Here is a 27,082-nt window from a genome sequence, read left to right as displayed (position 1 = left end):
AAAGTTGTTTTCATATGAAGTCTGTTCCATATTCCATTTTTCCATTTGACTTGTTTCCACCTCTGCCACGTCGTGCTGAGTGTTAGCTACGTGAAGAAAGTTCTGTAGTGACATATGACCTGTTTCAATAAAACATGCTTTATTGATGCAAGGTAAAAATATCTCTGGTTGTCTTTTTTTTTTTTTTTTTTTCCCCTCAATCTTAACATTTATCAGCAGCAATTTGAAAAACTCAAAAACTAAACTTGAACCAGTTTCTTTACTCGAGTCACAACGTTAATACTCTTGTTGCATACAGTAAAAAAAGTTAAAAGATTATTTAAAGACAGGTTATGCTTTTTCACGTGTTGTCAAAGTTTTTTTTTTTTTTTTTAAATCTTAAACCAATTAAACCGATAATCACACTGACACAGTCACACTGAAACCCACACACACACACATACGAATATACACACTCGCTCCAGGCCGAGACGAAGCCAATCAGGGCTCCGACACGCCTGGCACAAGTTTCCCCTACGAAACTGAATACACAGATCGATGCGGCAGACTGCATCGACGTCTGACACCAAACAGCTCAGGTTCAAGTTTACCGATAGGAGACATCAAAGTGTGCTTTCAAATCAAACGTCAAACTTATTTAAGTCGTCATGGCAGGTCAAAGCCTCCTCCAGCACACATAACAGTACTGCGTCGCTGATGGGCCGCACACTGTGGCGCCCAATTCAACTAAAAACTCAGAAGATAAAATAACATTCGGTAAAATAACATTAACACCAAATCTAAAGGATCGCCTAAAATCCTGATATACTGTGTGTACAAAAAAAAAAAAAAACATTTCTGCAGCGGCGTGAAAGCTCCGATGTGTGTGTGTCTGTTTTCTTTATGCTAAATCCAGAACTGGCCGAAAGATCCAGACTTAATTCTGCAGAAGTTATAATACACCACATTCACACGGCGGCCATTTTTCTCTGACATCACAGTCAGGCTGGGAAGCTCAAATGCATATTATATATTATTATCATCAAAAGGATAATGTGGTGCTGCTTTGCTGCAGCTTGCAAGTCGTAATGTTAATTCAGATAACATCCAACACAAAAGTGAGTTCCAAGCACTTCAGCAGTGCTTTGTGTTGTATAAAAAGCTGCTAAGGCGCTACGCTGCAAGCTTGACTAGCCGTTAACGGTCCAACGGTAGCTAACCAAACATCTTGTTTTACCTGGATTTTCACTATCCATTGTCTTTTCAGTTGCTCATCAATCAGGAATCCACGAAGTGATAACAACTTGTCAGATTGTCTCTGTTTACATACATGAGATCCCACCCTGAGCTAACCTCAGAGGAAAATGGCCGCCGTGTGAGTCCAGTCTATTAGCTTAATCAACATTTCAGTTAGCAATGATTAACAACATTACGGTGTTTTGTGACTGGACTGGGCATAAGACGACACATAAAAGGGTTAACACACATTAGTAATTATATTCCAGTAATATTAGAATTCAGTGATTGAACCTCAGCGATCATCTGTAACATAATTAGAATAATAATGTAATGATTTCCCATGATTACCGTTCAGCACAGGATTTGAAGCAGATTAAAAACGTGTTTAGTGTCAGAACATGTCATGGAAAGGATTTAACCAAAATTCTCTGCAGTTAATGATTGTCTTTTACTACATACACACGTCGCCAAAAAAGGGGTTAATGGGATTTAAGGGAGAGTTGTCAGTGACTTGTTATATCTGCTGTGCGAGAGCTTCAAACACTATCACAAATGCTACATGGTGGTGACATGAAAATGATTGACGTGGTTCATTTGTAGAACGTCGCTGAACAACTGTTGGCACGATCTAGGTTTACAGCACACTCACATAGGTCACCGCTGTCACATGACGACAACAACGCACTAGCTGCACTGCAAAGGACGCCTCCAGACGCCATTGAATCTCATATTTAGTCTTTATCCAGTATTATATTTCTGGTGGACTTCTAAATGCTGGTATCCCAAACCCCGCCTGTGACAGTATGAGATTAAATGGCAGGCATTTTTTGCAGTGTGGTCCTTGTAGTTGGAAGCAGCGTGGAGCCTATGGCCCACCAGCCTCCGTGGCCCCGTGACGACAGCTGCTGGTGATTATTTTCATCCTAGTGTCCTGCCTCTGTTAACTTGAAGTCCTCTGCTGCGTGAGAAAATCGTAGATGTCGTCCACTTTGCTTAGTCTCTCAAAGAAGGGGATAAGATCGAGGAGCTCGGTGTCTGACATGTCGTCAAACCAGGACGCTACAGGAACCTGGAGGCAGAAAGATGTGGTGGAATTAAAGACTTGAGTACTTCATCTTATTCCATTATGACAGTGATATTGTTCCTTTCTTTTAATCACATGTATTGCAGAGAACAAAACCTAAGCAGCTTACTGCGTTCTCGGGATGGAAGATGTAGGAAGCTGGGGAGTTGTCAATGATGATGACCTTGTTCAGGTCTCTCCCTAAACGGCTCAGGTCTTTTACGTAGTTCCCTTTGTGGAAGACACATGACTCCCTGAAGAGACGGCTCCTGAAGGCCCCCCATTTGTCCAACAGGTCCGACACAGGATCTGCGTACTATGCAGGAAAGAACAGGGACAAGCTTTAGACACTGCTGAGCTTTGCTTGTATTTTACTGTATCGTGTGTTTGTATGAAAGATGCTACATGAATAAAGTTAATTTCACGAAAAGTCCAATACTCTCTCTCCTTTCAGCTCCAATGCTGGTCTCCACCACCAACTCTTGAAGAAAATCCCTTTAGGAGCTACACGCTTCACCGTGTTCACTAGCCGGTTGCTAACTTGCTAGCTTAAACCATTCCACTGTGGCCTACACAGACTTACAACCATCGTGCATCACATTTCAGTGCACACTTTGAACACGGACATATGCATCCGCCACAGACAAGCGACATCTGCAACATTTGAGCTCGAACATTTTCAAAAGCTCAGCATCCAATTTCAGACGATGCACACAAAGTATAGCCATGATGCTATCAGGTGCTGCAGACAGACGTGGCGACTACAACCTAATTCATCAAGTGCGAGTATGTCGCTGAATTATGACCAGCCAAGTGCTTCACGAAGTCAAGACTGAGGTTAACACAGTCCGACGTAAATGTTAGAGGTTAAAATGTCGTGCCGTCGTCTTGACAGGTATCATAAATATCAGTTTATGAGTGAGTGTGCGAGTGGAAGGTCACGCACAGTCTTCTGAAACAGCAGGTGTCACTTTGTTTGTGTCGGTCTGCAAAACGCCATCCTGCCTGATACAATGAGGCGCATTTTAACCACCAGTTCAGCACAATGAGCATCAGCAGTCTGACCTTGGATAAGCTCGCGGTGAACAAAACACACTCGAACATTTCTCCCATCCGCTTGAGGAACTCGTCAACGTGGGGTCTCTTTAATACATACACCTGGGTGGAGACACAGAAGGCATATGAATATTAAATCCACAGTTATAACACGCCCTTCAGTTATTATGGATGTAATCAGGAGCACAGACGACTCAGTATAAATAAAGGAAGATATACTGGCAAATTTGGGCTTTTTGATATTACAGAATTCATGTAACAGTCACCAAACGTGACATCTCCGTCAATATCAGAGTAATAACACACATTTTATGGTGTTCTCCAGTCTTTGCACAGGTTTTCTTTGTCATTAAAGCAATTCTATGTTGCTATAATGACATCATGTAATGCAAAAGCAAAGACTTCATGTCTACTCCCACTAAGATGCTGGCGGCCTTGTTTCTGAACCAAGTGATCCCGAATAGGCCTTCCCCACTTTAACAAGCCTATCCTGGATTACTTGAAACAGACCCAGGCCCTTTGGACAACAAAGCTCCTCTGTCTTCTGGGAGGCCCAGCACAACAGGCTGCAGTTACCATTTAACGCCTGCAGGGAATAGTCACTGCCATTTCCCAGCACCAATAAGCAGGGCATAATACGCGCCACAGCGTGAGATTGATGGCCAGTGATTTCTGAGAAGCCTGCCAGGGTTTCCTCATTTCGTCAGGCCATGGAAATAGCCACCTGCTGCTTGGAGCCATCAACAGAGCGGGCCACAGCGCTGTCAGGGCGCTAGCGCCGTGTTTCTAGTGCAAACTGGAGTGACCATGTGGGATCTCTGAATTTTACTCCTTTACTTTTGTATGAGAGTTCATAAAGCACCCTGCTGTTCAGGGCAGGTGGCGTATAGCACAGACTGTGGTCACAGGTGTGTGGTATATACACTGCAACGATGGTGCTCTGTATCGATCCTGCTCGCACAATTATTTGCTCAATCTTTGGGGATTTTAGTAGAAAGTCTAGCAAGCTTGTGGAAACTTCCATGATGACTTTGGTGCTTTATACTTTGACACCGGTGATGTGATTGAAGCAACATAAGGAGACAGGAAATGCTCACTTAAGCCTTTAAGGCGCCTACCTGGTGAACTGTTCCATCAATTTCCACTGGAATGATAAAATCAGCATTGTTCACAGGCTGTTGGAAGCAAAGTAGGAAGTGTTAGACGCACAGAAAGAAGATTTTCCAGATTAAATCGACATGTTCTCGTAGAGATGAGTGATAGCAACAAATCTGAAGTGGAGGTGTGTCAACTAGACACTGAGACGCCACCTCAGCATCTTTTAAATACGTAACACAACACTGTAAATAACACGACTCTTGTTGCTTCCATCACTGAAATACAGGCACTACAGAAAGTGACAAGGCTCGTAAAGATATCTGATTTATTTAGGCAGGACTCCCACCACAAAATATGATTCTCAAATGTTAGCATCGCCTCAAGCATGTTCTATACTGTATAAGGCATTACACCCTGACCTGAATTGATTTTCTGTGAGGTAATGTAAGCAAGACAGACATCAATCACAAACAGAAAGCTCAAGTATGCATTTAGAATGAGTACACTATTTCCCCCCCCCAGTTTTGCGTGCAGGGTTATGTTCTGTCCTGCACCGGCTGGTTCAAACACTTTGAGTAAATTGTGAATTCATTAATGATTTCCTGGAGATGCCAAGACTCTCCACAAAGAACTGAAAGCAGCTTGAACCTGAACTACAGCACATTTTTCAGTGCCGGCAGAACAAATGCAAATCCAGTATTCAGAGCCTTTTTAGTTCTGGTTTGATCTCGCTGCCTCGGTCCTCCTTCTCCATCCATTCACAGTGAGCACATAGTGTGTACTGTCTGCGAGCCCGAGAGCTGAGCAACCACCACAACACACTGCCTTCGTTTTTTCATCCTCCTCCACCTCCATTCATCTGAGGACAAATGATGCTTTATTACATTTACCGTTTAAAAAGTCCTTTCCTCTTTCAACTGCTCTGATCCTACTTTAAATTTTACATCTGCTATCTTAACCTGTATATTTAAAACAGCACAAATATACTTTGAATAATACTTCAAAGGATGTCACTTATCTTAATCAGTCCAATTAATTTATTAGCTTATTGCACATGTCCTATACTGGTCACTGACTTGTTCACTTACTGTCTCCATTGTGCTATGATCTATTACCAAAGGTTTCAAATTTAATTAAAATTAAATATTTTAATATTTTAAAATATTTTCCAGGAGGGATGATTATGCTAATCACAGTATTTCAACCATATCTGAATTTTAGTCCATTGAAGAGCAAGGCTAAAATATACATTCATGATTCTTCACCGTGACAAATCAGACACTGTTTGAGGCCTTGTACTGTATGTTTAGCATTTATTTTATGGTTATAATTAAGCATGTTAGCTAGCATATATAGAAGTACAAACCATAACATCTGTTGACATATTTGGTGTATTTTTACTGGAGCGATTATCAGTAATGTGATCGCTCTGCATGGCTTCTCACAGAAATGGAGCATTTCTTTCCTCAACCATTCAAAATGGGTAATCTTAATCTGTAAGAAGGGAACAGGGCCACCTTTAAAAAAAAATGGTGGGCTTGTGTGACTAAGCTGCTACACAAAGAAGCTCATTTTTCATATGTGCATTTGTTTAATTTCATCCAGTTTTCCATATATATAAAATTAAATATCTTCTGTTCTTAAAGACGAAAAAACGAGTCACACAGCACATCGGCTTTCCTCTTCATATTCAACCAACTCCAGAACTGTGTTAGCAAATGCTATTTTTATTATGTGTGTCAAAGCAATAATCAGTTTTATTATCCACCTTGTGTTAAACACGGAGTTCACAGAGTCTGACCCTGTTTACACATAGCTGGTGGCAATATCCAGTGACATCCTTCAGGACAGTCTGTGACCTGAGAAGGACTAACCACCACATGGCATTCGTTACATAATTTGTCGTGACACGGGAGCCTTGACTCCTGGCATTGATTACTTTGTTCCCTGAATGCTGCCTTAAAAGGAATCAGACTGATCAAAAGGAAGCCAGTTATTTGTAGGAACGATATAAAAGTCTGAATGTGAAACCTTTATGGAAAAGATATTCACACTGATTGATTTATGCTGTTTTGTAAATGACACAGTGCAGAGATTCTATTTAAAAACGTGTGTAGTTCATTGATCATCTTGGGTCATATTTACTCAGACTTTGCAATTAACATCTTAACTTTTGATCCTGAAAATCAGATTTTGATTTTTTTTTTTTTTTTTTTAGATCTGACTTGGATTTTAGGGCGCAGGTGGGTTTTGCATCGTGAAACCAGGGCACCCATAAAATAAGCAGTTAATGTTAAGGTGGCACATGAGCCCAGTCCTCCCCATGTGCCAGCAGTTCAGACTGCCAGCAGATTACAGTACCCAGAGCTACACCTTCAGAACGTCACTCACTGAGATTTTGTTGCATACGGTTTCACCGAGACCCATTTCTGCCTCGAATGAGTCCACCTCAATGCAAAAACCAATTCTGAATATGCCTGAGAGGTCAATGAAGGTCAAACTGCTTTTGGTTCATAATTTACTGGCTCTTTATGACCATAATCCAAACCTCACTGAGCCTCATTGTACTGCAGTGATTGCATGTTTCTCTACCATAAACTTCCAATCTAAACATCTCAATATCTGCATGACTACGAGAGCGCAGGTCACACAGGCCAGCTTACCTTAAATGAACTATGCACTAGTGTTTCATCCAAATCAATGACAACACAGATCTTCCCTGCGTCATTCGATTTCATCCGTGGGAGCAGCGGTTTGGCTGGAACCTGAGGACAAAAGGAGAGTTAAGACCTAACGTTCATTTATTCTCAGGTTTCACCTAATTAAAGCGTCGACAATAAGAGCAGCAGCAAGTCAGGGCTTTTAAAATGATTACCATCTCGATTTATCGTGTAGAAGGTCATTGTGCGTGTTTGTCTGCGTTTCTTGTCACTTAAGAGACTGACGTTGTTGTGGTGTTTTGGGTGAGGGGTTACAGGACGCCTCAGATGCTACAGCTGCTGCTCCGTTGACGGAGCTTGTAAGTATCACCATACTGCGCTTCGCCCTTCAACAAGTCGTCAGAGATCGGTGTTTGCTAATGTGATTCTGATGCTAAAAACAAGTTGGCACGACCAAACAGGCCGCCTGTAACACTGATGCATGTGTTTGTCAGTGTAGAGTGAACAACCACGTGAGGATAATGGCAGAGCTTGAGTTTGACACAGATACCACACAATCTGCCCAGCCGAGACCCTCCGTAACTCCCACTGCCACAGCTGGTAGTACAGTCCTAATGATGTAAAAATAGACCAACAGTATTGACAGCAGATTTGCTGCTTCTCCCACAGTTCTGTAAACGTAACCTATTCCAGTACTTCCCAGTTAAGGTTAAAGACGTATAATACCTGCTCTGTTGGTGGAACGCAGTACTCGCATTCACAAGACTCAGAGGATTCGTCATCACTCGGCTCCTCTTCTGAATCCCTGCTTTGTTCTGAGTCCTTGCCGTGTGCATCCCTTCTCTCACTTTTTGCAAGTTCTGAGACAACACTGTGGATAATAGTCAAAGGAGGTTTTATTTCTCTTGAAATTTCACTGAATCCAGAGTCGTCGTCTGATTCAGGAGGTGGTTCGTCAGCTGTTTTTTCCACATCAGAGCAGCAGGCTGAGTTCTCACTCAGTTCAATAACTTCAGTAATTCCAAATCTGACTGCTTTGCACTCCTCTGGCCTCCTCTGGGCATGTGCCTGTAACTCAGTCTCTTTCAGAGATAAAACATCGTCTTCTGTTTCATTCCCAGAAGCGTCCTCATTAGCTTTTCCGCGGACTATCTGATCGTATGATCTTCTTCCCGTAATAAATCCGTTTAGGGCTTGCTCAAGAGATGATTGGATGCTTTTAATCTGATATGCGTAGTATTCCTCAACACCTGGCTCACACATCTCTCCATTTTCCTCATGATCCACAAGTGACCAATACGGCTCCATTTCTGAACATGCCATGAAACCTTCGTCTTCAGGCTCAGCCTCGTCTTTGTCCTCCTTTTTTCGATCAGTACCAAATGTTTGTAACTGATCCATCGTAGAGGTATTGTCAAGGGATTCATAATTCAGAGCATCAGAGACTTGTTCTTCATAAGCATCACCTTCAACAGAGATGTCGTCTGCACGTGGCGCACACATGCTCTCCCCATTACCAGAGGACAGGCAGACCTCAGCTTCCTCTTCATCACAGCTTTCAGAAACATGGCCGTCAAATGCATCAGCTCCTCCATCAAACGTGTCCTCCACTTCCTCCTCTTCCTCATGCTCCTCTGCATAAAGCTCCTGGGCTTCTGACTCATTGTCTTCAGCCTCATCCTCTGCTAAACTTGATTCTGACTCTACAGTCCACTCATCGGGTTGTTTCTCTGACTCACATGACCAAGAAGAGGTATCGTCTCTTGGGCTTGCATCTTCCTCACAAACATCTTCACCTTCTTCTTCGGGGGAATCGAGACATGCGTCAGTTTCCTGTACCTGAATTTCCTCATTGATTTCTTTACATTGTGCAGGTTTTTGTGCCTCAGAATGAACTTCTTCAAGATACAAGCGTTCATGGATATCTCCCCCATCGAAGCAGGAGATGTAACGTTGCTTTTGTGCAAACACGTGTTCATAGTCAGCTCTGTCGAACAGATCGAAGTAATCCTCAATAACAACATCGACAGTGGGGGTTTTTGCTTCATCCTCACCACTTCCAGTAATATTGGCTTGCTCTATTTCTTCATCATCAAAGGATTCCCATTGCGTCTGCTCATCGCTTGAATCTTCCTGAGCTCCTTTTTCAGATTCCCCAGACGAATCAGAGCAGCGATCTGACGGAATACTGCCATCAGGACACGTCTTGAAGGATTTGGTTTCAACAGAGGAGCAATCAGAGGAGCCATCTTCTTCACTGCAAAACTCTGAGGTCTTGTCGGAGTTGCACTGCTCTGAAGTCCCGCACTGTTGAGTTGATTCATACCTGACCTCAGAGTAATCAGCTTCACACACTTCACAGTGATCTGTGGCCATGTCAGCTTGCTGATAGTTTTCTTCAGTGAGCTGGTTTGTCTCGCAGAATTCATTTGCAAATGAAACATCTTCACTGTCGTCAAAATAAACGTGAGCATGTGTGTCGAAATGTGCGGAAGTTACATCCTCTGACAATCTCCCAGAGTCTTCGTCAAAAAGATGCGTTTCATTCTGCTCGTTCTCTTGCTCAGGTGGATGGCTTGCTTCATCATCATCATCATCATCATCATCATCACCATCTTCATCAGTGCATTCAGTTTGATTCTGAATTTCTTCACACTCACAGAGTTCAGTCACACAGTCCAATAAGTCCATTGAATCAGAGATGTTAGGTGCGAAGTCGGTCATTTCACATCGCTCAGAGTCTTCTGTTGATGTGTCTGGCTCAGAGTAAAAGCTTTCACACTGCTGATCTAAAGGCTCATATTGTTGCACTAACTGGAGGTGGTCTGTGCATTCAGGTACGAAATCAGACATTTCACACTGCCCACAACCGTCGCAGTTCACTGCCGATTTATCTGGCTCAAAGTCAAACTGTTGATCAGAGGGCTTGCATTGCTGACATAATTGGAGGTGTTCTGCACAATGTTCACAGCAAGGACTACATTCAGAAGCTAAGCTATGATTAGCACAGTGCACAGAGGACTTGCAAGGTTTAAAACACTCACGGCGTTGAGCACATTCATCAAATGGTTGGCTTAACCCAGAAGTCTCGCACTTATCAACGATGCCGTCGCACTCAAAAAATCCATCGCTTGCTGAGTATCGCTCAAAGCTCTCAGGGTGTCCATTGCAATATGTGCAGGGTTCACTCTCATCTCTATTCATGTTGCAGTGTTCCACACAAAGGATAGAAGGGTCAATTTCTGTGCTGACAATAGTCTGCTCAGTATATTCCACAAGCACCAGCTCAGCACTTCCCTTTGAAGGGCCGGTTAAATCTGCAGCTTCTGTTAATTTGGGAACTTGGCATTGTTCAGCAAGCATGACTTCAGCAGACGTCTCCCCTTCTCCAGAGACTTTACTTTTCTCACAGCTTTCCAAATACATCCTGAAATGATTTCTTTAACTGTTCAAAGTCTTTACTCCATGCATTGGTTTTGGATCCTGCAGAGTCCAAGTCCAAATGAGTGGCAGGTAACTGAAGGGTCCATTCAGAGTGGATATTCACAAGGCTGGTGGGGGGAGTCACTGAGACCAGAGCCCGCCCGAGAGAGTAACAGCAACAGGAGCAGCATGCACGTTGACATGACAGCTTGTCACAACCAAAACTGAGCCTAGCACTTGACTCGACCCCTCCTTTGCCAGAGACCAAGCAACTTATTTTGGGGGCTTGGAAAGATGTGACAAATATCTTCTAGAATATCAAATCTCTATAAAAGGCTGAACTAAGGCATTAATCTGAAACTGACACCTGAGAACGTCTTGACCACTTGATCTTCAGACCATAACTGCGAAAACTCATGATGTTTTCCAAGAATATACTCCGTTTAACCACAGGCACTATTGTCAATTGTCCAAATATGAAAAGTGGTCGGACATTGACGGACTATGAAGCTCTGTCTTAGCATAAGTAAACATCATAAACATTCATACTTTTGAGATTACTTAATAACTGATCAATTATCGGCTTCTATAATTAAACCCTAATGAATCCAGGAAAGGTTTAGAGACCACATGCTCGTAATCACTCCTGATACCTAAATTGTATTTTCTGCTGTAAGCTAGAGGGCCTCTTCCGTCATAGCAATGAGAGTAATGAGCCTTGCTCGTGACACATCAACAGTAGCTCGTCTTGGATATTAGCGCTGCTAAAGTGATCTTCCCATCGGTCCGTCTCAGTAACATTCATACCATTTCCGGCCCTTCTTGTGACGCACAGTCATCCTGATTGATGTCTGAACGTGAAGTAATTTTCAGCACTGCTGTACAGTACTTCAAAACCCCAGAGACATGCTCTTGAAAACACGAAAAGCTTTCAGCCAAGAAACTGTGTTTTGCACATAACAGAGCTGTCAATCACCCTGACCACATGCTGCTCAAGGACGATACAAGAGGGAGGGTAAGAGCAAGTTGATATCACAAGAAAGAGTGAGACGGATGTTGAGAGATGAACTCACTTTTGGCAGGGTCCCGTTTTCTTCTGCCAGGAGGGGGGCATTGTTCTTCAGTGGAGGTGGCTCTGATTCTTTGTGACACAGACAGCAGAAGAGACTGTGCAGGAGGCCTCTGCTGCGAGGCTTCTTTGAGGGGGAAACTTGGTTGGCACCTGGAAAAGATCAAGATGATGATCACATATGGCATGATGCTCATACTTTGCCAACATGACAGAGGTGCACAGATCCCACTTATTACTTCCTGATACGGATCTCAGTACTTCCACTCTATGAAGTGGGCTGATGTCAACATATAAACCTGAAGTGGAGCCGATCAGTCATAGTGTTCATCAACATACTTATATAATTGTGCTGCTTTTTCCCGCTCCCATTAAAACACTGTATTCATTGTGCTTGAGCCACGTGTGAGCAGGACTCCATTTCATTATGTTAGTATTGGTGCCGATACTGATCCAGAGTATCTGTTTTGTGCATCAGTCAGGTCTGTCAGCAGCACCCCTACTGTGATCCGTCATGTTGTGTACTGCTTGCATACAGCTATTTTAGTTGTGCAGCCAAAGGTTTTAAGACATTGCATAACAAAGTATAGGTGTATATTTCAGCCCCCAAAATAGTCAGGTGAAGACATCCTGGACATGTTTCATTTCCAGCGCATAATTTGTTGTGTAAAATGCCAAGAATTTACTTAAATAGGTAACATAATGACTAAAACTGAACTCATTTTAACACAAGCCACATTATTCTTATAACAGTTTTTCTTTTTAAATTGTATTGGTTGTTAATAACTTATGTTTGTGGTCACTGTGGAAATGAATCTCACAAAATACATAGCAATACTCACGACTCCTTAGTTTAACGTGATAACGCTGGAAGATTTATCATTTAAATTCTCAGTAATTTTCCTCACAAAACTAAACTACAGCAGGCTCGTCATTTGTAGCTTATAACCATATAACCATAATTTTGTTGGCTGAAATTGTAACTCTCGCTAGCTGGTGTAGCTAGCTAATGTAGGCTAATGCTTAGACTCTATGAAATGTATACAAGGGAGCAGCATTGTCGAGCTAATTCACCCGTAAAAATGTAAAAAAGTGCTTTAATGTTCGTATTATCAAACAGTGCGCTTCACTTTTACCCGAGAGAAGGTTTGACGATGTGAGGAAAAAGCCATTAGTTTGGTGGATGTAATGGTCTCTAATGCAAGCTTGCCTGAGTTGCTGTCATTAGTCTAACTTCTGATATGGTTGAATCCTGGCTCACACATTGATCTACAAACCGTGGATCAGCTAATAACATGGCCATTGCCTTTGGACTGAACACTTGGTTCCTTTCTGAAAGACTACAAAAAAAGACGCCATCCTCTAAACTCCACAATACCGAGTGTCGCTCTTCTTAGAGCCTTAAGCACATCTTTGCTAAGGGAGATGTGTGCTATTTGAAAGAAGAGACAAGTGCAGAATTAATGTCATACCATGAAGCAAAATCAAATTACAAGCTGTTATCAAAGTTAATTTATGTATCAATTTAATGTATTTGCATTAATGAAGGCCAAAAGTTTTTGAAACAACAGATTTCAACAACAAATCTTTATTTTATTTTCTTAATGAATACTCTACTAACTCTACTTGTGTTTATACAATATGCACTAACAACAGACAGAACAAATAAAGGACTCCATGACACTCAAAATAATCATTTAAAAAGCACATGACGGTTTACTATCACTGCATATATGCACATGTAACATCCTGCCACTGCAACTGCATGTTATGTTAAATTTTACATCTAACCTATGTGAGAACAGCTATTGGCACACACAAGTGGAAGAAAACACCCCATCAACTGGAGTCAGAGTGATGAGAGCTGGTATTCTCAAAGAAAGAAAAAAACTCTCTGACAAATTAGCTGAGCCTTGATGGCCAGTCAGGCCTGTCAGCTGAGGCATTAGCATGCCACTCAGACAAGACTAAATCTGTTGCCTCAGTATGGGGAACATCATGAACCTGTCAGTCCTGCTTTGGGTGTAAATGTGTACGGATTGCCAAATTAGCACAGATGGGCGACAGATAAATTGTTCTGAAGACAAAAGGTGGAGTAGTGGGCAGTAAACCCACTTTGATACTGTGAACAATACTGCACGTATTACCGACGTGGACTGTCATATTTGAGTCAATTGTGACATGAAATAATCTGAACCAATTTAAAGGCCAAGTGAAGCATCTATGAGTGAAACCTATTTTTTTCAGTGAGTGTTCCTGAGTCCATGTAGTAACATCCTTTCTACAATCATGTGTTCACAAAGTGGTGAACCTCGCTCCATCCTCGCTTGTGAACGACTGAGCCTTTCCGGGATGCTCATGATGCTATCACCTGTTACCAATCAACCTGTTTACCTGTGGAATGATCCAAACAGGTGTTTTTGGAGCGTTCCACATCGTTCCCAGTCTTTAGTTGCTCCTGTCCCAACTTGTTTGAAACGTGTTGCTGGCACCAAATTAAGGATAAGCATATATTTACAAATACATATTAGAAAATGATCACATTATGTTTAGTTTATATTTCATGCAGCGTCTAAGCTTTTTTTGGAATTGGGGCTGTAAACTGAGCATCTTTAAATTTGGGAGCACTGGTGGGGCAAAAGGGGCAATTACATGATGCCACCTTGAGCTTTAGGAAATTTTAAATGGCCTTATTACTACCTTATTTCTTTTACAGTCAAAACAAATAAATAAATGAATAATAACAATAAATAATAAGAAATAATTAATAATTGTAATATTAACTGCCAGGATAACTGAAACATTTTTTATAATGTGGTAATAGTTCATAGTTAATGTCTCAACACAGCACACAAACAAAAAAGGCACATCTGATTCTAAATAATAAACAAATTAAAACAACCTGTGTTAAACTTTCTACCTGGCCTAGTTTTAGCTTCATCCCTGAACTAGTCTGACCTACTTTCAAGTGTTTCAAGTGGTTTCAGCCTGTTGACTACTTCATTCAACTGGGGCTCAAAGTGGAAGAGGCCTCTGGAGAGCAGCCATCATGGCCGAGGCATGCTTGTACGGACATACCTATCTTGGTCCCAAGATGAAAGGTTTGTGTGCAACCACATGTGAAGGAACTGGGCAGGTGAAGCTGCTAGTGCTAAAAAACATCACGCTTCCAAGTGCATTACCTCTTCTGACATTACACATCGGAGTGCTTAAAATAGCCTGCGAGAGCAGCTGCTGACAGCGGTTAATGATGGGATTCTATGTATATATTTAGTGCCGCATACTCCCACCAGGCCATAAACAGGCACAAACAAAAACTTGTTGTGTCACCTACAACCCACAGCAGGAAACGGATAAACTGTGTGTTTACACTGCACATAAGTGCTTCAGTGCATGCACAGAAAAATGAACTAAATTAAACCACAGACACTGTATACTCTGCATCATGTCATTGCCAAAGCTTGCGAACCCCCATGTCTATATTGCAAATGTCAACATAAACAGACAGCCATGCACAGACGGCACTGGCTCCTGACAGAATGAGCCAAGGTCCAAAAAAAGAGGGGTGGCAAAGTGCAAACCATTTTAACTGGCTTCATTTAGATTTCCCTTTGGTTTCTACTGTGTCATTAAAAATAGAAAATGCTCTGATAAATGCTTTGAGGGTTCTGTGATCAGTAAAGCTGCACATTCAACAGGAGAATTTATATTTAAACATTTGGTATCGAGATAAGTCATTTGCATGAGAGTACTCGAGACGAAGACACTGTCTCAGTGCCGTACATGTTTCTGTGCATTGTTTAATCTGACTGCAAATCATACACAACAAGGCTACGAGTCTACAGCCGTGCTAGCAGCTCTGTGGTACTACGCTCAGTGGTACTTTACGCTACACGCTAACGTCAGCATGCTGATATGCTTGCAAACACAATATTAATGAGCAGATGTTTAGCAAACCATGTCCACTACTACAGCTAAGCATGTTAGCATGCTAACACTTGCTAATTAGCACTAAACACAAAGCGCAGCTGAGGCTAATGGGAATGTCATTAGCTTTGCAGACGTTGAAATGAAATTTTTGTTCTAAATTTGATGCAAGAAGAAGATTAAAGGATCATCAAAGTCGCTGCGGTTCATCATGAGGGGCACGTGAATGTGTGCACCAAACTGCATGGCAATCCATCCAATAGTTGTTGTGATATTTCAGTCTGGACCAAAGTGGTGGACCGATCAGCACTGCTGTCCCTTGAGCTCCATCATTAGCACGCTAAAAATAAAGCTGGAATGTGACATGGGTGTACTCATTTCCTCAACACAATGGTATGCATCAAGTTAAACCACTAAAAAAACTATTAAATTGCATTAGATATATAGTTTTGCACATGTGGATAATACACATGGTGTACAGTACCAAACTATTGGTGCTCATGAGCATGTGACAAATGAAGAACGAGTCAAATGTGTTAAAGGTTAGTCCCCGGTCATACCACACAGATGACCCACCAGTTCTGATAACGAGGGTTCACGGATATACTTGTGGTACTGCATATACACATACACACAGGCCTCGCTGAAACTACAGGGTATGGCTGCAGCTAGCTGGTTAGCATGCTAACTTCAGTAGACATATTTGCAACACAATACACACATCTTGACACTTCACATTCTGTTGATAAAGTTAGGCCATTTTTTTTTGCATATTTTAAACTAAAATACTTGTCATATCTTACACATTGTACCTTTAACATTAAATAAGGTAGCATTCAGTAAAGTGTACCAGTAATGAGCTTGACAGCTCAAGAGTCCAACAGTCTCATGGTCTATGAGATGAATCTGTCCCTGAGCCTGATGTGTGTGACCGGATGCTGCAGTACCCTTTGCCAGACAGCAGCAGGCAAAACAGTTTGTGGCTAAGGAGATTGGGGTCTTGGGTGATCCTGTTGGCTTTTTTCCTTCACTGCTGGATGTAGAGGTCCTCACAGTTGAGGGCAATGCACCTGCCATCTCAGGTAGTGATGCAGCCAGTTAGGATACTCTCAACTGTACCTGTAGAAGTTGCAGAGTATCTAGTCTAGGTAGTTATTGAGGCAGAAAGTTTTGGTCTTTTTGAGGACATGGACCAAAGACTGGAGGACTGACATGCTGAAAAGGTCTGCAAAGACATCTGCAGGTTGATGTGCCCAGACATTTGCATTGATTGATCCTTTAAAAAGGAACTACACTCATCTGCCCTGGATATCAGTAATGGACAGGGGTCCTGAGTCTTTGACCCATGATTCTGGTGTTGGAGGCCTCATAGTTAGACTCCACTTTGTCCTATATTGTCTCTCAGCACTGCTAAAAGTTCTTAAGCATTTAAGGGCTACACACTGATCATAATCGTTGGCAACCAATTTCAAAGAGCACTGGGCAGATTCCAAACCCAGTTTAGCCACAACCAGCTGAGTTCTAGCTGGTAAGCTCATTCACACCACCGATTTTAAGTGGATTATGTTTTCCATTTAGAATTAATCACACTGATGTAACTGTAGACACATTAGTTGCACCTTATTTGCTCTTCAGCTCTGTGTGAAGGCTCAGTATAATTAGGTAGCAGAAATGGGTGAGAAGCAGACTGTATTGCAACATTCCTCACACCTCCATATACAGGAGGCTCAGACACTGATAATGAGGTTACAGCATTTCCAAGGGGCAGCAACGACCTCGCGCCACATCAGCATGTTTTAGCCTACTTAGTTGAAAGCAGGCCTATCTGAGGCCCTTTCAGGCTGGGCATGCTTCTGCTTCTATTCCTATCCAGACACAGAAAGAATGAGGCCTCCCAAGACCGACTTTCCGCCACTTTGACACCTGATATCCTGTTACAATCTGACAACTTGTTCCACACCTCACCAGAGCAAATGGTATGGTAGGTTCATGGGGGCCGAGCTAGGCTAAGGTTAGGTCAGATCAAGGTTTAAACATTTTTGCACCTTTAAGTCTATCTTTAGTCCAATGCCAAAAAAAAAATGTAGTTTTTACAGTTGAAGTAGCTGCGATGACCTCAGTGAGCAAGAAATATGGCTCGATGGTGCAGAAAATGATCACGCTAAAGAATCTAAACTATAAATACAAATTAATAGCAGTTTCATCAGGGACATAAAACTGCATAGCACTGCAGAAGTGACATGTCATCAAACAATGAAACTTCAAGGAACAGTGAGGTATAGTAGGTCAAAACTTTGCAAAGGCTTTGCAAAGAAAGAAAGTTTCCTCAGACTGAGGGTTTGTAATGCCCCCATTCGGCTGCAGCAACTTGTGAAACTAAAGAAGGACTGAAAAAAGCTCCCCCTTGCCTTTCTCTCTGGCCCCTCTCTTCTGGATAGCAGCCATGTTTTGGACTCATGACCTCCTGGACAGAAGGAAGTAATGCAAGAGCAGGCTGGAGTTGGCTCTCACTGGTACACTGGACAGTAGTGCCACCCTCTGACTGGTCTCAGCTTTACAGCAGAAACACTGTGCAGTGATGCTCAGTTTAACACTGGCTGGATTTCTGTCTTCATCCCGCTTCACCATATGCTGCCGTCCATTGTGACACTTTTTGGCCATTCACTTAATTTGTTTATTCTGTTTAAATCAGCTAATTTAAGCTCTGTTGATAAGGACAATGCCATACCAGACTGTCAGTTTTATGTTACATCGTCCTCTTTCATTCAATCACCACACTCCTAACTGATTGGCTTGTTCAGCATCTTATTCACATTATTGATCCCTGTTTTGTTGCTCACTTTTCTCCTGCACTTAAGCTACCAGCAGCCAACTATCATTGAATCCAGGAAGCAAAGGGACAATTCCTGAGCCTGCGAGGAAGCCAAAGCACACACATAAAACACCGGCAAACACAAGCAGATCAGCTCTGTATGAGTACACTGTTAGACCAGTTCTAAGCACAGAGCCAACGTGCACGCCTTCAGGCCTTCTCAAGTATTAGCATTTACTGCACACAAACAGCAGCTTGTGTGACTTTCCACTGAAATTTCTCAGGAAATCCCCAGTTGCTTACGTCCATTTTGCAGGTGAATGGAACATCATCATCTAACCATTGCTACAGAGATCTTGTCCTAAAAAATGTGAGCTTGTACAATTTAATTTTCACATAGTATAAATTTGTCACTACTGCTTTCCATATTTTTAGTTTATCAAGGTGTTGACGACTGCTACAAACATCAGTTTAAATTAAATCCCTGCATCATTTTTCAAGCTCAGACAGGAACCATAAGAGGTGTTAGCTGTGAGCGATGAGGAAAGCAGGTGTTTTCACTAATTTGTGTATCTGGAAAATATATACAGCTGTCAGATAATTCAGGAAAAACATCAGCCTCTATATATTTTTAACCATTTTTTATGTATTGAAAGAAAATAATGAAATAAAAGATGTCATGTTGGGGCTTTGTCTCTGTAGCAGGATGATTTTTGATATTTTGATAGTTGTTTGTAATTTCTCATGATTCCAGCTTGAAAAAAAAAATGAGGATTTACTGCTTTTCCTCTTAAATATTTCAATAGTTGAAATGTATTTATTTATTTATTTTTTTAACAATTTGTAGGCTTAGAAAGTTTGTTGGACAAAACAAGCATTGTAATGTGAAACCAAACAACCAATCAATTAATAAAGAAAGTAATGAGCAGATTAATTGATAATGAAAATAATCATTAGCTGCAGTTCTATACAAAATATTTCAAAATGAGCACCACTTAAAAAAACAACACCAGTAAAATTCTGGTTTTACATGATAATAATAAATAATAATCTAATGGTTATAATTTACTTTAGGTACTTTTACTTTCAATATTTTAAGTACATTTTCCTGATTGTACTCAGGTACCATTTTCAAAGCAGCAGTAGAGTACTTTTACAGTGTGGTATCAGTATCTGAATACTTCCTGGAGAAGACTCTTTGCCGTTCCCATAGTGATAACACACGTGGTTGGGGCTGGCCAATAAAATGTCCATTTTAGTGTCATCATGTGTTCATTTTGTTAAAAATAACTTCTTGGACAAGCAGAGGAGATAAACGGAAGCAGCTCACCATTAAAGCCCAAAACAATAACAGTGAACTGTCAAAGTGACCCCGCCCCCTCTGGACACACACGTTATTTGTAGGGTTTAACACACACACCCTGAAGAAAAACTCTGAAACACGACCAATAATGTGACTTTTTCTGCTTCATACACTCATTTAGATCCAACTTCACGTCCTTTTTGGACCCAGAAACCTCTACCCGAACGGCTGCCCACAGGGCCTAGCCAGAGGGCGACCGGCTTCAAACGTCCTCGCCGGTCGAAGCGTTTACAACAAAATCACCGGAGGGCTTTAAATTACATGAAAAATGTCAGGGCTCGTCCGCGGAGCCTCCAGGTGACACGAGTGACACGGTGGCGCCTGAACACACCGCCGCCTCAGCCTCGCGCACTTTGTCATGCGCAGCTCAAAACTTCTGCAAACTTCTCCCAAACTCACCTTCCTCGCGACAAGCCGCATTTTCCTCCTCGTCTCTTGTTACTTGCGTGATTATCGACGGCGAATGGTCCATTAGATCCGTCACTCAAAGACAAGGACGCTGATGCCTTTTAAAATTAGTTCGAGAAGTTACGGAAAAAAAAAGTTATTTATATTTTGCCACTCCCTGTCTGCAAACGCGCACACTGGGCGGAAAAATAAAGAAACGCACTGAACGGCGGAAAAGCGTCCGAGCTGACCATGACGGCTCAAACTGCTCCGAAACGCAGACGTTAAAAGCGTCTACAAAAGTTGGTAAAAGTTGCCGCGTTGAACAAGTTGATCAATTTGAGCACCGTAACATGGGACGTGACGGTTTCAAGGAAGCCCCGGTCTTAAAGCCACAATCCAGGATGTGAAGCTTTTCACTAAATATCACTTTTCATTCAGCAGGTCACTCGTTTACTTACGCTGCTGTCGCGGGAAACGTTGTTAGGACATTTCACCACGTTTCCGGTGTTTTATTTTGTAGTTTTATTTTGAGTTAAAATTCATATATATGCTCTACAAACATATATTTTAACAATTTTTCTCGCTATAGTGAAAATATGTCCGTTTTCTGGCGTTTAAGTGTCACGTGGCTCGTTTTTGTACGAGTTTTTAAAACTCGTTCGCGTGTAATAACTTTGACGTGTGACGGGAGGGGGGCCCTTGAAACCGACCGAGGGAAAGAGGAAGTTAGGGACGGTCTTTAAAGTGCCCACACCTTAGATCAAAGTAACCGACTTCTTTTTATATATTAATTATTTATTTATATGTCATATATGTACACACATTATAGTTAATTTTACTATGTTATACTTTTACTATTATACATTATAGTTAAAAAAAAATATTTTATTTAATTTGAGCTCTGTGTAACTTCAAGAACAACAAATAACCGGTCGAATCAATAGAATTCTGTGTGTATGCATACTTGTCCAATGAAGCTGATTCTGATTGCGGAGACTGTCTATATAACATATACAGTCATTAACTTACCATTTACAGAGGACAAGCATTTATTATACCTTTATTCCTTTTGTTAGGGGATGGGGCTAATAATGATATATGTTATTTGAGATAAACCTTGACTTTCTGCTTGTTTTTACATCAATAAATCAAGTAATAATCACACACACACACACACACACACACACACACACCCACCTGAGTCTTGAAAAGCAGAGCAGAACTTGGACCATCGTTCAGCTGTTTGCCGTCTGACAAAGCGCTCACTCTTCACTCCAGCTTTGCAGCGCTGCCCTCAACAAGACACTGCATTCATATATTTGTCACATTTCCTTTATTGTTCATTGCCTTAACAGTTGTCATGCCTTTTCCATGCCAGATTGAGAAAATTCACAAAATTAAAAAGCAGAAGCTATAACAAATACAGTCACTCAATAAATTAACAAACTGCGAAACACCCACAAAGCAGTCACATTCATAGAATCAAAATAAAGAACTTGTCATCCATTTAATAAACTATTTTCTCTGCGGGTCTAATATCCATCACGAGGCACTGCAACACATTCCACAAAATACGGCATAGGATTTTAATACAAAATGTGGAGCGTTCAACATCTTTTTCTAAACCCTGTTTGCATTTCATTTCGTTTGATTAAAGAACATAAGATATTGCACAGACGTTTAGAATCAATGCAGCATCGCATTCCCGTGCTGATCTTGCATGTTTTCATTCAGGTTTAAAACATCTCCCTCTGTGATTAACTTCTACTCTGCATAGGAAACTGACTGAGCCACAGAGACAGAGAGCTGCACAAAAGGGCAGTATTTATCTAGCAATAGCATTAGAGTATATAGAACTAGTAAAATAATTTCATAGAATTACCAACAATCTGTCAGTCAATACAGATTAAAACAAGTCATGATGTCTCTGAATACGTGACGCAGGTTTATGTCTCGTTGGAAAAGACTCGTCAGTGTCTGGTTGTGTCTCCTTGATGCTTAAAATCAATCAGCTTGTACACTTTTGTGTGTTCAGTGTGAAAATCTATACTTGATATCAATACGTGTGACAGCAAAATGATCAAATTTCACATTTGTGCAAATGCTTCACATGCTGGTCTTAAAACTGAATTTGCCCTCTGGAGGCAAAGCAATATGGAAGAAACGATAGAACATTTATTCACCCTAAAGTAATGAGAACAGATCAAATGATCCATCTGTCACTGATGTATGATCGATGCCATATTAAAGCAAATATGCTGGAACATTCAGGATGAACCACTGTTGGGAAAAAGTGGATACTGAGCATTTTCTCTGAGGTGGAACTGAACAATAAATGTGCAGACAGACAATACTGCAAAACAAATAGTCATAATTCATGTCAGTGATGCCTTGCACAGGACTGAACTGAGAACATAAATAACTTTTAAACACCAATAGGCCACTGAGTCATCCTCTGCTTTCAATCTAACCAGGGGACAAATGTCAGCATGTGTCCCACTGCAGTCTTCAATATTGTACCTAAAAAGCAAAAGTTGTGTGTTTTACAGGACTGAATCAACCAGTTTAGGAGGGATGTGTCCTCTCACTTACGTGATTTTGATGAACAAATACTTAATTTCGTTTGTTATAAAATGTATTAAGACGTATATACCTAAATATGTCTCATCTCATGTATAGAACAGGGAATAAGAAGAAGTGTCTCTTATTTACAAATTAATTGAACATTTCCTACAGCCGCATGGATTGTCTCAGATTTCAGCTTCTATGTCTGCAGGGGCTGCAATGTCGCTTATGTTTGAATTCATGCTTTGATCACAGCGTCCTGTGAGCTTCTATGGGCTGGAAACCGAAAAGGCGTGTGACGCTTCATCTTCAGGGAACACATAAATCATCATTTATGTGAAATATAATGTTAATTATCACCATTTCAAATCTTCCTTCTCTTTACTTACAAAAAGTTCTGCCATTTAAAAACTTTTCATTTATAAAAAGCAAATAAAACCATTTTAAAGCGGTAGCTGTTAACAAGTACAGCTAAAATAAGAACTAATACACTCGACAATGTCTCAATCAACATCCTTTCTCAATGAGGCTATTCTCATGCTGACTGCTGACTGGTTAAGGGCACTTGGAGGTGCCCCAGTATCACCAGTGGGTTTCGAAAGTGATTTAAATTACCAGAACACACTGACTGACCGACCGACCGACTCATCGAACTCGTAAACCTCCCTTTAGTAAACCCAGAGATGAGAGTTAACATCTCTGCATGGCTAATCAGACTGGGTCCTGATGGAAGAGTTTAGTTTACCTGGAAGCCAATGACGTGGTTCTTAGCTTATCTGTGGTGAAGGAACTCGTGCCTGCCAAGCAGCCAACATGGAGGCACTTACGCTGTCCACATCATCACTCGGAGCAGAAATGATGACCTAATGACAAATTCAGAAAAATAAATTCGGCTCTTGAGGACGAGTGAATCATCACTCTCCTGTTTCGTAGCGTTGGGGAAGAAACTTGTGCTGATTAGAGAGAGTCCTTTTCTAATAGCCCTTGTAGAGAATCCTCCGATGCATCCTCTGAACTGTATTTTAAAACCTCAAAACAAAAAAGGAACTGGAACTGCTACAATCCTGACGATCGCTGAGATGCTACAGCTGTATAAAAACTCTACGACTGAAGCACAAATAACTGCTTGAATTCAACGTGGATTTAGTTGATGAGGAGCGATGTGGAGCATTCAACGCTAATCGAGGACAAAGAGTTAGACATCACAGACTGATCTTCTGGTCAGGAAACGATAGAGCAGAGGTGTTTTTGCACTTCTTCTTTACAAATTGAGTATTCATCATTTTGGAAACTGGAGAATTGCTTGAATGAAACAATATTTTTAACAGCAAAACTCTATTATAGCAATTTTAGGCCTTCCACGGTGGGTTACTACAACGTATTAGTTTGTGTCCCCTCTAATCATGGTAGAGTTGACAGTAAGAAAGGAAGTCATTTATCCAAAATGTATGCAAAGTTACAAACCTTGAGGTACTAACTTGAAGACAACGTCCTGCCTTGAATGAACAAGGTTCACCTTATAAAAAATGCAGTCAGGCTCTTGTGACGAAGAGTTCCCTTCGGTGTGAAACAATTCGATTTCCTTCCAGAAGCAGAAAAGAGAGAGAAGTGACGTCTCTGTAGATCTCAGCCACTGCTGGTTTCTTGAGTTTCTTTTGTCTTCCGACCAAGTTCAACAACTCAAACCTGAAGGGACCGCCCCACCTCGCAGCCCAAAGTCTTGTCCTTAAGTCCCGCCAACTGGTGTTTGGAAGCCTGCTCTCACTGGGTGACAGGTGTGGTGGGTGATGGTGGCACATTTGGCGTGGCGGGGCTGGTGGGGGTTTGTGGCGAGCTCTGGTAGGACCGCAGGAGGACTTTGTGCTTGGTGGCGACTTGCTCCCGCCTGCGCTGCTGGTCGGCCAAGAATTCCTTGAGACGGGTAGTTGTAAAGGTGAGAGTCTGCCTACGAAGGCGCATCAGGTAGGCATCTTGAAGCCACGAGTTATTGAAGCAGTCCTTAATGGAGGGTCGGGCCCTGTTGAAGACCATACAGTGAGGATCCAAACATTCAAAGATTTTTAGAGAGACAAAAAGGTCAAATGTTCAGCTTACCAAGGGTAGCTACACAGGATCTTTTTCAGAAACAGAGAGGCACTTTGGGACACATTCTGGTAGAGTTTAGAGAGGTCAAACTTTGCCGCCTGGATCCTGGCTTCAGTCTCCTGCGGATCAATTTCGATGAATGGCGACTTGCCGCTCAACCTGGAAAACCAGGGGAAAGTTTGGTAACTCACAAAAGACCCCTGAAAACATATCAGCAATGCACAATAAAATCTGAGAAGGTTCATGAGGTTAGCTGTGAATTACATCAGCAGCAAAACACTCACACTGTGTTCAACCACAATATATGAAAAGACCTGAAATCTGAAAGGCAAATGCAGCAGATAAACGTTCAATCATAAGGCTCATTTCACATAATGAACACTACTACATTTCTATTTAAAGAGGGCCTGCTGGGTGGAAGCTGTGAAAGCAGCACTCACATGATGAAAGTCAGTACGCCCACGCTCCAGATGTCCGCTGGAGGGCCAACAACATCCCCTTTCAACATCTCTGGAGCTGCAAGGAGAAGAAAGGAAAAATGCACAGCTGTCATTATTTCACACTGAACTTTAATTACATCTGAAAACTGTCTTTGCATCACACAAACTACAGTTTACGACTTATTCCCTGTGATGCTGTATATGTAAGGGGTTGATGGTATGTGGAGCTAAATGTATGAATGCTAGTGTTAGTTTCCAGTCCTCCTGCGTTTCTTTAGCTGGCAGATGCCCAACAACAAAACAGCTACAGATCTGTATCAAACAATCATTTTGTATCATTTTCCTAGTAATAAATTAGCACATCATGATATAAGATGACCATAACGTATCCTGAACAACATTTCTGAGGGTCAATTCTACTGTTTTAATCCTTTATGTGCCTTACATTAACACCCTCAGTTACATCCTCTGAACACATTTCCTGTCAATGATTTCTACGTCTGCTACTGGAATAAAGTGCAGCACAAATTAAAGTTAAGGATGTGAATTTCTCTGAGAGACTTCAAAGTTTCTCTGGCTGATATTTCTTCGAACATTTCTTTAATTCAGTTTCTGTGTGATAATTTCTTTGTGTGAACAAATCAACTTGCTCACAATCTTGCATGTATGTGCTTTGTCCTCAAGTCTTTTCTGTAAAATAGATCTTGATCTAAATGAGTCACCGAGTAAACACAGTAAAGAACTCTGACACACTAACCATATCACCAGTACATGAAATGGATTGAACTAATTTTTTTGGCCACTTGAGGGCAGCACAACCAGCCCTAAACACACTGATATTCCACCTGATCAGGCTGACATGGCTAACAGTTGCTTATTTGCACATCGAGCACATACAGAGCAACATCAGCAGTCATTTGTGTTTCTGCTTGGGCTGCAGCATATGATTATTTTCATTATCACTAAATCAATTAATCTAGCCTACAAAATGTCCCCGAAACAGCTCCAGGGAACCTACAGAGGGTCTGTCGCAGCTTTCATATTGCATGTAGTCATTTCATTGATTGTCAGTATAAAATTATTGACTAAAGCAGCTTTAAATTTACATCCCCGGCTCTGTTAAAAACTCTTACACATGTACTCCAGTGTTCCAATAGGAGGGCTGAACTGCTTGAGGAAGAGAGGGTTGTAAGTCTGAGCACTGCCAAAGTCAATGATCTTGATGACGTTCATGTAGGTGACGATGACATTCTCCGGCTTGATGTCGAGGTGGAGGATGCGTCGGGTATGGAGGTAATCCAGACCCTGGAGGATCTGCACAATGTAGGTCACCACGTCATCCTCTGAGTAACGGAACCTGAAACACACCAACACACAACAGCTCCAGGAAGAGTATTTTAAGGCAGTTGCTCATTGACGCATTTCTAAACAGATGCATCAATGCACCCAAGTCATGATTTTACATGAAGCAACCAACTCAACAAGCACAGCTGTTTAGCTTCACCTGTCTATGAGGCTGAAGAGCAGCTCCTTCCCGCTGCAGTACTCGGAGATCAGGACCAGGTAGCGCGGTGTGACGTAGGCTTCGTGCAGAGCCATGATCCTGTCGTGATGAAGGGACTTGAGGATGTCGTACTCCTGCAGCACCTCCTGCTTGCTGTCTGCCTCATACGGAACAATCTTAGCCATAAAGAGGTTACCTGTGGCGTTTTCCCGGCACTCACGGATCACGCCAAACCGACCCCTGTGTGCAAAAAAGAATCAGTCAGATGTTCCTTTTCCAAACGCTCTACGTCCACCAGGCAAAAAGAACAGAGAGAGAGCTGTGCTGTATTTAATGTATGTACAGCTACTGACACCAAACCTGACCTGGATGACATGTGTGGTTTAGTTTTCAGTCCATTTTGCTAAAA

General features: G+C 41.7%; 2 protein-coding genes across 2 annotated transcripts in view; both read right to left on the bottom strand.

Annotated features, from left to right (window-relative positions):
• Positions 1 to 118: 118 nt before the first annotated feature.
• LOC143330970 (carboxy-terminal domain RNA polymerase II polypeptide A small phosphatase 1-like) lies at positions 119 to 20,566 on the bottom strand. Its single transcript, XM_076747769.1, has 7 exons — positions 20,089 to 20,566; positions 11,592 to 11,740; positions 7,099 to 7,200; positions 4,456 to 4,512; positions 3,347 to 3,439; positions 2,412 to 2,597; positions 119 to 2,287 (listed from the first exon to the last, which is right to left on the bottom strand). The coding sequence occupies exons 1-7, from the start codon at positions 20,159 to 20,161 to the stop codon at positions 2,159 to 2,161; spliced, it is 789 nt and encodes a 262-aa protein (XP_076603884.1). The 5' UTR covers positions 20,162 to 20,566; the 3' UTR covers positions 119 to 2,158.
• Positions 20,567 to 21,395: 829 nt separating this feature from the next.
• Positions 21,396 to 27,082, bottom strand: part of spegb (striated muscle enriched protein kinase b) — a 33,904-nt gene continuing 28,217 nt past the window's right edge. The window contains exons 37-41 of the mRNA XM_076746817.1: positions 26,674 to 26,913; positions 26,303 to 26,526; positions 25,170 to 25,245; positions 24,739 to 24,888; positions 21,396 to 24,661 (exon numbers count right to left, since the gene is read on the bottom strand). Coding sequence (XP_076602932.1) covers positions 24,406 to 24,661; positions 24,739 to 24,888; positions 25,170 to 25,245; positions 26,303 to 26,526; positions 26,674 to 26,913 — 946 coding nt within the window. The 3' untranslated portion in view covers positions 21,396 to 24,405. The remainder of the gene's footprint in view (positions 24,662 to 24,738; positions 24,889 to 25,169; positions 25,246 to 26,302; positions 26,527 to 26,673; positions 26,914 to 27,082) is intronic.

The sequence above is a fragment of the Chaetodon auriga genome, chromosome 13 (genome assembly GCF_051107435.1).
Source record: "Chaetodon auriga isolate fChaAug3 chromosome 13, fChaAug3.hap1, whole genome shotgun sequence".
In the NCBI taxonomy this organism is placed as follows: domain Eukaryota; kingdom Metazoa; phylum Chordata; class Actinopteri; order Chaetodontiformes; family Chaetodontidae; genus Chaetodon; species Chaetodon auriga.
Note: the sequence above shows the minus strand (reverse complement) of the source record. Positions and strands in the feature narration are given on the sequence as shown.

Coding starts and splice junctions, on each gene's coding strand:
- LOC143330970 (XM_076747769.1), bottom strand. CDS start 20,161: ATGGACCATTCGCCGTCGATAATCACGCAAGTAACAAGAGACGAGGAG. Junction 7,201..11,591: donor AAAACGGGACCCTGCCAAAA/GTGAGTTCATCT, acceptor TTTTGTCCTCAG/GTTCCAGCCAAACCGCTGCT. Junction 2,288..2,411: donor TCTTCCATCCCGAGAACGCA/GTAAGCTGCTTA, acceptor TTCTGCCTCCAG/GTTCCTGTAGCGTCCTGGTT.